General features: G+C 48.0%; 1 protein-coding gene across 2 annotated transcripts in view; it reads right to left on the reverse strand.

Moving 5' to 3' along the window:
* Positions 1-10,792, reverse strand: part of WBP1L (WW domain binding protein 1 like) — a 47,313-nt gene extending 36,521 nt beyond the window's left edge. For both annotated transcript variants that reach the window (XM_017851687.1, XM_017851686.1), the window contains exon 1: positions 10,259-10,792. In XM_017851687.1, coding sequence (XP_017707176.1) covers positions 10,259-10,285 — 27 coding nt within the window. In that variant the 5' untranslated portion in view covers positions 10,286-10,792. The remainder of the gene's footprint in view (positions 1-10,258) is intronic.
* Positions 10,793-11,165: the final 373 nt, after the last annotated feature.

Genomic DNA, 11,165 nt, shown 5'->3' on the forward strand with positions numbered 1-11,165 from the left:
CTCCTGGGTTCAAGCAATTACCATGCCTCAGCCTCCTGAGTAGCTGAGACTACAGGCGCATGCCACCATGCCCAGCTAATTTTTGTGTTTTTGGTAGAGGCGGGGTTTCGCCATGTTGGCCAGGCTGATCTCAAACTCCTGACCACAGGTGATCTACCCAGCTTGGCCTCCCAAAGTGCTGGGATTACAGGTGTGAGCTACCGCACCCTGCCCTCTTGAGCTCTTCAAATATCTTTTAAAAGTCAGCCTCTCATTTGAGCCTGCCAGCCAGCTGCCTGCAAGACACAGTGAGACTCTTTTTAATGTGACCCTTTGTCCAAGGTAGAAGTAAACAGTTCCCCCGAACAACTTAGAGAACTGCAAGGGGGCCAGGTGCAGTGGCTTACACCTGTAATCCCAGCACTTTCGGAGGCCACGGCAGGCGGATCACAAGGTCAGGAGTTCGAGACCAGCCTGACCAACATGGTGAAACCCCGTCTCTACTGAAAATATAAAAATTAGCCAGGAGTGGTGGCAGGCACCTGTAATCCCAGCTACTCAGGAGACTGAAGCAGAAGAATTGCTTGAACCCGGGAGGTGGAGGTTATAGTGAGCTGAGATCGTGCCACTGCACTACAGCTTGGGCGACAGCAAGACTCTGTCTCAAACAAACAAACAAACAAACAAACAAAAGAAATGCACAGGGCTGGGTGCAGTGGCTCATGCCTGTAATCCCAGCACTTTGGGAGGTGGAGGTAGGAGGATTGCTTGAGCACAGGAGTTGCCACACCAGCCACACCAGCCTAGGCAACATGGCAAGATTGTCTCTTCAAAATATAAGAAATTAGCTGGGTGTGGTGCCATGCACCTAAGGTCCCAGCTACTTGGGAGGCTGAGGTGGGATGATCACTTGAGCCTGGGAAGTGGAGGCTGCAGTAAGTCATGATCATGCCACTGTGCTCCAGCCTGGGTGACACAGTGACACTCCGTCTCAAAAGGAAAAAAAAAAAAAAAAAAAAGAACTGCAAGGGTCTCTGAAGAGGTGCTACTGCCCCCCTATCTTATAAAGAAATGAATGGCGCTTAGACTAAGATTGAATGTGACAGAATCGGGGCTGTCAAAACCCTGATCTTCTGATTTTGATTCCTTATCCTTTCTGTAACTGGGCTCCAGCTCAACAGTCTTTACTGTATCTTGAAAATAGCTCTTAGTCAAATAGAATACCCACTTCCTCGCCTCGAAAGAAGAAAGAAGTATAGTTTTCAAAAGGATCTGAAATATTTGAAGGTACAAGTTAATTTGTTGCTGATGTGTTTGAGACTCTTCTCAAGCACAAGTTTCATTTGAGAAAGGCATATGCCACATCTCATTCCTCATTATAAGCATCATTCTAAATTTAACACCCTTTTTTTTTCCCTCAGCAGTTCCATCTCACTGCAGCAGACCCTGCTGGGAGCAAAGATCGTAATGGGACTTGCCTTGTGTGGTTGTCTGTCTTGGGACGAGCACCAGAGATGTATTGCCAGCAAAAAGTTCAGCACTGCTCAAGGGAACGGTTTACTTCTAACTCTGACAAGGAGTCACATTTACAAGGGTCTCACTGCAAACAGGCACAGGATAAAACGATCTTCAGAATCCAGAGGCTGTGTCTCCGAAAGACAGAAAAACTTTCAAGAAACAACAACTTTTAGAACTCTAAGAGCTTGGACTTGAAGATTAAAATAGACTTCGGTGATTTAGAAAACGGGGGCCAGGTGGACGTCAGTATGTTACTAATGATAGATTACAATAAACATTCCGCCTCAGCCCTTAGGTGCACAGCACCACACCCAGCTAATTTCTTATACCCACAGCAATAGGTAACTGGCTTCAAATATGGGCTACTACTAAAATAACTATGCCTAATTGTTCTTTAAGTTGTATGTATAAAGTCATTTGGGTACTATTGAGATCCTGTCCTCCTCGGGGGTGGTAATCCAGGTTATTTGAGTAAGAGATGAAACGTCAGTTCCATCCAACTTTTCACATGGGCTTGGTCATATCCATATTTCAGATGGGCTTGGTCATATCTACTGGCCCACAAAAAATGACTCTGTACCTGTCATTGATAAGACAGAGTACCTGGTGATTAATGGGACAACCAATGTCAAAATTCTAAATTTCTGGGCAGATAATGAACACACATTGCTCAGAAAGCAGCAGGAAAGGTCTACCCATTTCCCCTTTATTAAAACAATATGGTACTTCTTCCCTCAGCCCTGTGACTCCTGCTTCCCAAGCAGAGTGGACTACTATGAGTCTGTGATTTCTACCCCAAGGTTTTTCCACCTTAGCTCTACCGACATTTGGAATCAGGTAATTATCTGTTGTACAGGACTGAACTGTACATTGTAGGATGTTTAGCAACATCCCTGGCCTCTATTAACTAGGTATGCCAGTAGCAACTTCCCACTCCCCTAGCGTGACAGCTAACAATGTCCGAACACTGCCAAATGTCCTCTATGGGGGAAGGGCAAAACTGTCCCTAGTTTAGAACCCCTGTTTTAGCCAAACTGCCCACAATATTTTGTGCAGAACTGTGTTTTAGCCAGTCTTGTTCCCTGACTGCTTCACAGACTCCCTGCCTCCACCCCGCTCTAAATTCCCCATGGGCAGGACTGATGCCAGTCTCACAAGCATACCTATCCTGGCCAAAAACCCTTCACAAAGTCCTAAACCTGGTGACCGCTGAGTCAAGTAACCATAGGAGCTAGTGGTCCCTCGTGCCTCTTAGCTACACGGTACAAGCAGCAGCATGAAGGCGTCCTCCAAAGCCTAAGGCAAGGCTGTGTGGGTGTGATTTTCACATGACCAGTGCAAGACTGAACCGTGGCTCTCTGGCCGTGGCGCTCTCATCCTGGTTTCCAGTAACCCAGCACAAGCTGAGCCTGGCCCATGAATCTGGAATCTTACACAGAGACACAGGAATGACTAGGTTCTATTTGTGCTGGCGGTCCACCCCAGCCTGTCCTAACCTCCCTACGGCACTCCAGAACCACAGCCAGAGAGGTGGGAGATCACAGGTATTCACACCACTGCCTGCCTGGTGGGTAACAAGGGATTTCAAACCCTCGATGGAAACCACAAGATCAATTGGACGGTATTTGAAACCACATCGAGACCATGCGTCACAGTTGGGAGATCCTTAAGTCTTGTGTGTCAAGCAAGAAAACCAAGCAATAATAAATAATACTCTGGCCTCCTTAATGCAATGCCCGAGGAAACCAAAGTCGTGTGTGCAACACAGTCCCGGCAAACCCTAAGCCACTTTCAGGAAAAGAAGTCAGTGTGTCACACTCCAGCCATACCCAAAGCCAAGTCTCCTTCCTTGCACTGCCCCTCCCCTCACAGGATTTTATCACCATTTCCAGCAACCAGCAATAGAGGCCTCTTGTGAGGTCTGGGGTTCAAGTTCAGATGAGCCCTGCCCAGAGAAACAATGGTTACAGAAGGGCACAGATATGGCTCAGGCCCCTGTATCTGTGCCCCTCTGTTACCATTCTCAGGGCTCTTTCAACCCACTGTTGCTGCAAATTAGCAAGAAATAAGAGTCAAGAAGCCCTAGGAAAGAAGAGGTAAGAAACTAGTATCTTACTGGTGCTAAGGAATTAGGCCAGAAGAAGGAATTTCAAAGCATTTTTTTAAATAGCCCCAACGTATTCTGTTTTCCTGGACTAAAATTTACCTCTTCAAGGAAAAGGGGTGAGAGGGGGCAGGTCAAACTCATGGGCTATCACTGGAGGAAGTGACTGTTTTCTTTGGCTCCATCCTGGATAATGTTTCAAAATCAGCAGCCACAGCCTCTTTTCCACTAAGTTACTGTCCAGTACACTGCTTTCTCTTCGCTCTGATAACAGAGATGTAATGAAAAACAAGCCACATTCCTTAAAAAAAAAAGCAGCTTCTTTCAACAGAAATGGTTGAGGGTTCAAAAATTAACCTGAGGCCAGGCACAGTGGCTCACATCTGTAATTCCAGCACTTTGGGAGGCCGTGGCAGGTGCATCACCTGAAGTCAGGAGTTCGAGACCAACCTGGCCAACATGGTAAAACTCCATCTTTCCCAAAAATACAAAAATTAGCCGAGTGTGGTGGCAGGTGCTACCAGCTACTTGGGAGGCTGAGGCACGAGAATTCCTTGAACCCAGGAGGCAGAGGTTGCAGTGAGCCAAGATCGCACCACTGCACTCCTGTCTGGGCGACAGAGTGAGAGCCAGACTCCATCCCTCCCCCTACACACACACACAAAAATAACCTGAAAGGGCTTGTGGAAGCACCACCTTTCTCACCTTTGGTGACAGTATAGAAATGAGGTGTTCTGTGGAGTTGTCACACGACTTTTACAAATCAGTTTAGATAAGGATTCTGGCTTCAACTTTTGGTAGCACAAACAAGTGTCACCTTGGTGTTTGCTGCTACATACAACTCGTTCCCTTCCAAGCAAGATCTTGCTTAATTTGTCCTCAACCTAGTAGAAAGAGATGGTGCCCAAGGGTAACAGCAACTGGTAGTCAACATTCAGTCCTCTGCTGTGTACAGAACAGGCAGGGAGGAGGAGGCCTGCAGCGGACTGTGGATATGGGTACCAAGCCAGAGCAACGGGCAGGGGCAGACAGAAACCAAGAAGACCTCCACTCCAGGCCCCTCCTGCCACACATTAGCCCTGGGTTCTGGAACAGATAACTTCTCCCTGGGTTTCAGTTTCCTTACAGCAAAAAGGAGATAAGATCTCCTCCCTCATGGGTGGCCACTGTGGTGAAATAATAAATACCCCAAGTCAATGCTGGCTAACATTCAGCAGTTGAGGGGTTAAATTGGAAGCCAGCAATTCCCCTCCTCCCCTCTCTGCAGTCGTGGCTCCCACCCTGCAGCTTTAGCTGGCTATCACACAGCCTTTCCAGTGCTCTCCTTGTGAGACTCTAAAGCCACTTCCTATGCCCAGGGAGTAAGTACCATGCAACAATCTAGGTGCCTTGTCACATTCAGCATCAGCCCAGGGACGAGCTCACCCTTTCAAAAACACAAAACAGCCCCTTGGGCCAGAAGTTGCCCCCTGTGCTCTTTCCATGACAAATTCCAACCCGGGCAAGGGACCCTAAGAGGGTTTTGATGGGTATTACTCATTTCCAGTATCAGGGACCATCCCATCTCATTGGTGTGGACAACTGGGAGAACAATGGGTCTTTCCCACTGAGAAAGGCAACACTCCAAGACGCAAGATGTAAAATTAGTGTCTTAATGGATCTAGCCTGCATTCTGTCAACTAGAACTTACCACCCACTGGTCCTTCCACACACCTAGCACCTACAGTGCAACAACTGATACTACTGGACTGGACTGTGGGAAAGGCCACCTCCAGAAGGGTGGCCTCTTCACACCTCTGAACTGCGGCATTCTATTCTTTTCTTATGTCATTTGCCACCACCTGCAGAATGTCCTCATTACCTGTGCACTTATTCTATTTTCCCTACCTGACTGTAAATCCCTTGAGGGCAGGGATGGAGTTTATATCTCTTTGTATCCACAACATGCTTTGGGTAGAACAGGTGCACAGTACTTTTCAGATGTTGAGTGATGCTCCTAGGAAACGCATCGGCCTTACCCAATCAATACCTTCTGGATAAACATGAAATAGAAGTCATTCAAATCATGACTAAGAACATTCTGTTGCAATACTGTTCTCCGAAAATTAGTAATTCTTTTGTTAGGTAGACATAATGGAACTTCTCTTAATCAGAAAACCTATTTTCTCATCTTGTCAGACAATAAAGGGAGAGCAGCCGGGCGCGGTGGCTCACGCCTGTAATTCCAGCACTTTGGGAGGCCGAGGCGGGTGGATCACGAGGTCAGGAGATCGAGACCATCCTGGCTAACATGGTGAAACCCCGTCTCTACTAAAAATACAAAAAATCAGCCGGACGAGGTGGCGGGCGCCTGTGGTCCCATCTACTCAGGAGGCTGAGGCAGGAGAATGGTGTGAACCCGGGAGGCGGAGCTTGCAGTGAGCCGAGATTGCGCCACTGCACTTCAGCCTGGGCGACAGAGCGAGACTCCATCAGGAAAGAAAGGAAAGGAAAGGAAAAAGGAAAGGAAAAAGGAAAGGAAAGGAAAGGAAAGGAAAGGAAGGGAGGAAGGGAAAGAAAAGAAAAGAAAGAAAGAAAGAAGGAAGGAAAGAAAGAGAAAGAAAAAGAAAGAAAGGAAAAAAAAGAAAGAAAAAGAAAGAAAGAAATAGAGAGAGAAAGAAAGAAAGAGAGAAAGAAAGAAAGAAAGAGAGAGAGAGGGAGGGAGGGAGGGATAGCATGCCCAATTTTGTGTTATATCTAAAATTTGGTATACAGTGCCATACCCAAAAAGTTCAGCAGGTGACTATCTTCCTCTGAGCTTTGGCTCATCTAAGCACAAAAAGAGCATTTTTTTGGTCAACACTGTAGCTTCTGTGAGTTGTCTAACTGTCCCTTGCATGAAAGAACTAATACATCCTACAGTTTATCTGCCCTTACAGACACTGAAATCATGCCATGCTCATTATTAGACAGAAGGGCCCTGAGGTCTTCCTCCTTCTTGGTATCCATAAAAGACACCCATACCTGGTGAACTAAGGTCCTTATCTTGCCTCAGGCAAATTCAATGCCAGGACTCAACAGATGAATGACAGTTTCCCCTGTCATCTGCAGGAGAAAACAAAAACAACTCTCCCAACCTGATCTGTCCGGAATGCTCTTTCCCCAACTCATATGTCTGGTAAACTCTCCTACTCATCCTTCAAGAGTCAGATCAGATATCAGCTTCTCAGGAAAGCCTCCCCTAGCCTGATTCAGGTACGTGCCCCCATGCTCTGCTCTCCCAGTCCCTGGGCGTTCCTCTGTTGTAGTCTCAGCACACTGGCTTATAATTACTTCCATGCCGCCCAACTCTGGAGGACGGTCTCTCAAAGTGTGACCAACCTGGGTCAGAAACACCTGGTGAACTTCACAGAAATGCATATTCCAGGGCCCTGGCCCAGACATAAAGAATCTACATTTTTTTTTGGCCAGGCCTGGTGGCTTACGTCTATAATCCCAGCATTTTGGGAGGCTGAGGCAAGCAGACCACTTGAGGTCAGGAGTTCGAGACCAGCCTGGCCAGCCATGGTGAAACCCCATCTCTACTAAAAATACCAAAAAAATTAGCCAGGTGTGGTGGCACATGCCTGTAGTTCCAGCTACCTGGGAGGCTGAGGCAGGAGAACAGCTTGAATCGGGGAGGCAGAGGTTGCAGTGAACCAAGATCGTGCCACTGCACTCCAGCCCAGGAGACAAGAACGAGACTCAACAAGAATGATTTTTTTTTTTTTTTGAGACGGATTCTCGCTCTTGTCACCCAGGCTGGAGTGCAATGGCGGGGCCTCTCAGCTCACTGCAACTTCCGCCTTCCGGGTTTAAGCGATTCTCCTGCCTCAGCCTCCCGAATAGCTGGGATTAAGGGGTAAGCAGCATCTTATCTCCTACCTAGGCAGGCTAGAAAGAAACATGCCCCAAGGAGAACAATGCATTAATCATACTCTATTCTCAGACATCAAGCCGCACAGTCTAGGTAGTGAGAAAAACCCAGGATTTGGGAAAGACTCAAGTTAAAAAACAGCAACAAAAATCTTCAATTACCCTTTCTCTAGACAACTGAGCAATGTTGGGCAAATGGCTTAACTTCTCTAAGCCTCAGCATGCACCTCTGTACAAAGAGAATAATCCTACCACATAAGACACAGGATTACGGTGAAAAAATAATCATATGGATTAAGGGGAAAAAATAAATCCAAGTACATACATATGTATGATAAAGACTAATTTCATGTGTGTGTGTGTGCATGCATTATGTGTCATTTTTTCTTAGAATTATCACCAAGTGATCTTTAGAAGGCTGGTTTCTACATGGCTGCAATAAAGAACGTAGTTACACTGTCTGACACAAAACACTAGAAATATACAAAATATGTAACCAAAACTACTCCAAGATTGCACAGGCAAGGTTTGAGTCACAGAAGCCCAGGGCAGGAAAGGCCTTCAGAGGTCTTCTAAATTCTGCCTGCCACCAGGCAACTGTTCAGACACAAGAGCTAAAGGTTCACCTGCTGTTGATCCTCTCAGATGCTCCCCACAACCACCATCCCAACCCTTCACTCTCTTTGAAGAGTTTAATCAAATGCTACCCACTGCTTCATTCTCTCACTACATGTCCAAGTAACTGGACACAAGCCCTTGCCCTCTTGCCACCTCAGTATATAAGATTAACAGTATCTTGGTAGAGTAAGAGGTGGCCTCCCAGCTGTATGTCACTGTACAATGGCAGTCACTGATTACAGATGCAAGAGCTCACTCCCCTGGCTATGGGCTCCCGCCCAGCACAACTGGCTCCTGTCAAGGTATCAGTCCCTTCGCTTCTCATTTCCTGCACCCCTGCAGTGGTGCATCCTTTGGGAATTAGTAGATCAAAATAAGAGTTATGTCTACTCTCTACCAGCCAAGGTGCAAACGTTTCACATACATTCTTTTGTGGAATCCCCGTGCAACCTCACAGATGAGGTTCAGAGCGGTTAATGGCCTGCCCAAGACCCCAGGGAAGCTGGGATATGAATGCAGGTCTTTCCAGCTCCCAGCCCACTCTTTCCACTCTGTTAGGCAGTTTTCACCCTCTCAGCCTGCTGACACAGCATGAGCTGCTTCGTCCAGCTTCATCCTATTTCCAACACTGCTCGAAATCCTCTCCAGGGCTCACTCTGCCCATAGGTTAAAAGGACAGCCTTTCTGGCCAGGCACAGTGGCTCATGCCTGTAATCCTAGCACTTCAGGAGGCCTAGGCGGCCGGATCACCTGAGGTCAGGAGTTCGAGACCAATCAGGCCAACATGGCGAAACCCCGCCTCTACTAAATATACAAAACTTAGCTGGGCATAGTGGCACATGCCTGTAATCCCAGCCACTCAGGAGGCTGAGGCGGGAGAATCGCTTGAACCCAGGAACCCAGGAGACAGAATTTGCAGTGAGCTAATGCCACTACACTCCAGCCTGGGCAACAGAGTGAACAGAGTGAGACTCCATCTCAAAAAAAAAAAAAAAAAAAGGACAGCCTTTCTTGTGGGGCCAGAAGGGATGTTCAGAGGGGTCACCACTCTGCCCATCAGCTGTGTTAACGCAACACTCTGAAGATAACAAGAGCTGTAATGGAATGTTTGGGGCTTTTCAGAGGAGCTTCCTTTGAACAGAACTGTAGGCAACTCAAAGGAGAGTTGCCCATCTAGCACTTTTCTCAGAGTGAGGGCAACCAGTGGTCCCTAGCAGCTCCCCTCTAGAGCTTCTGCTGTGAGCTCATCTGTGGCTTTTCCTCACCCAGGAACAGGCAGCAGAGGGTGTGTGCTCCCTCCCCACCCCTTACAGCCAGCAGCTGCTGGTTACAGTTACACATTCCGATACAGACATGCCTCTCAGACGAAGAGGGGGTGGGGGTGTCCGACTCTCAGAAGCCCTGGAACAAATAGTTGGCAACAGCTGTGTTCTCAGCAGACAGCAGTTGGTGGCTTGCTACTGTTCTCTCATTCCACACTGCTTTACCAGCTGGAATGAATGCAGTGCCCCCACTTCAAAGGGCGGCTCACCAAGCAATCAAGTCTCTGCCACAGGGGTCTGTTTGAAAAATCAGTCAGTAAGGGGCCAAAATGGGGTCAATTCCACACCCCTTCCCCTGAGGTGTCCTGGACGTCCCTCAGCCGCACAGCCCCAGGCACATGCTTGAAAGGAAGAAAGCCTTTCCTTTAGAAGAAGAACGGAGCCCTCAACCCACCCCCAGCGCAGAGTCCCTTCAGAACCAGAGGACTGTGAGGAAATCTCCACTAACTAGCCAAATCAAAATGGAGAAGGAATAAAAGGGGTTTGCAGCAAGAATCGCACTCTGCCTCTCCCCTTCCCCAGCCCCACTCTTCAGCTGTTTCTCCGTGAAGTTTCCAAAGCAGTTTTACAGTGTCTGATGGAAAATCAGAACTGGACAGCCCTAGAGAAACCTCGGGGACGTAGAGGGTTAAGAACAGGGTGGCTCTGAAAGTAAGGAGCAGCTAGCAAACAAGAAGGGAGACTGGAAAGTTCTGTGTGGGAACTGGCCTGGTCTGACCGAGAGGCATTTGCTAAAATATTCCCTCCACCCAAAGCAGTAGTACAATAAACAAGCTCCCACCCCTTCTTCCCTTCCAAACCCGATCCGTGCGGAACCAATTACCTGTCTAAGACCCAAAAGGAAAGGCATCCTGCAAGAGCATCGTCCACACTAACGTTGGAACAAAGGGCTCTTAAAAGTTAAGGTCTTGGAATGAGCATTGCCCCTGATGGGCCTGTGTGCGCGGTGGTCCTGGTTCACCAGCCTTCCTTAGCAAAGCAAAGTAAACAGAGTCCTGGGACCGAACAGGCACACTGTCTCCTGCTCTCCTCGCTACTCCCCCCGCCTGGTTCTGGCCCACCCCCACCTTCTCGTGACATATCTCAGACGCAGCAAAGCTGAAGCTGTCTGCCAAGTGGGAAATGACATCAGTTCAGGCGCAGCAGAAAAAACTTCAGACAGCTGCGCTGGAATACTGAGGAGGATGTGCTGCAGACCCACAATGCCCAGCCCTGGACCCACCTAGAGCCAGAGCCCACTGTGGGAGGATGGTGGGGGTTGCAGATGGGAGCAGGCTGCTGCATCCCCTTGGCTCTAACTAGGCTCGGGGGTACATAAATCAAGTCTCTAAAGCTGAAAAGAGGAACACTGCTCTGAATAAGGACTGACTTTGTAGCTCCTAAAGTATTGTTTCTCCTCCCTGGGAAAGAAAATCCAGTCCAGTGTCTGTCAGTTTCACAGAAACTTTTCCACCCCCACCCCTGCCAGAGTCGGTCTCAATACATAATAGGACGTGAAGCCTGGCTGTCCCAACTTTCTCTAGGGAATGAGGCAATTTACAGTGGGGGCTTGGAGAAGCACCTTTTCCCCAGCTAAGGTAGGACACGCTACCTTGGACACTGACCTTTCAAGTCCTCGCTTCCACCGGAGAGTTTATATTTCATAAACAAACGGCACAAGTACAGGTGCCAACATCTTTCCTCACTTGTCTTATAAAAGGTACAACAAGTCCCACCGCAGCCTCCAAGTT

Source organism: Rhinopithecus bieti, unplaced genomic scaffold (genome assembly GCF_001698545.2).
Source record: "Rhinopithecus bieti isolate Rb0 unplaced genomic scaffold, ASM169854v2 scaffold_31787, whole genome shotgun sequence".
Classification (NCBI taxonomy): domain Eukaryota; kingdom Metazoa; phylum Chordata; class Mammalia; order Primates; family Cercopithecidae; genus Rhinopithecus; species Rhinopithecus bieti.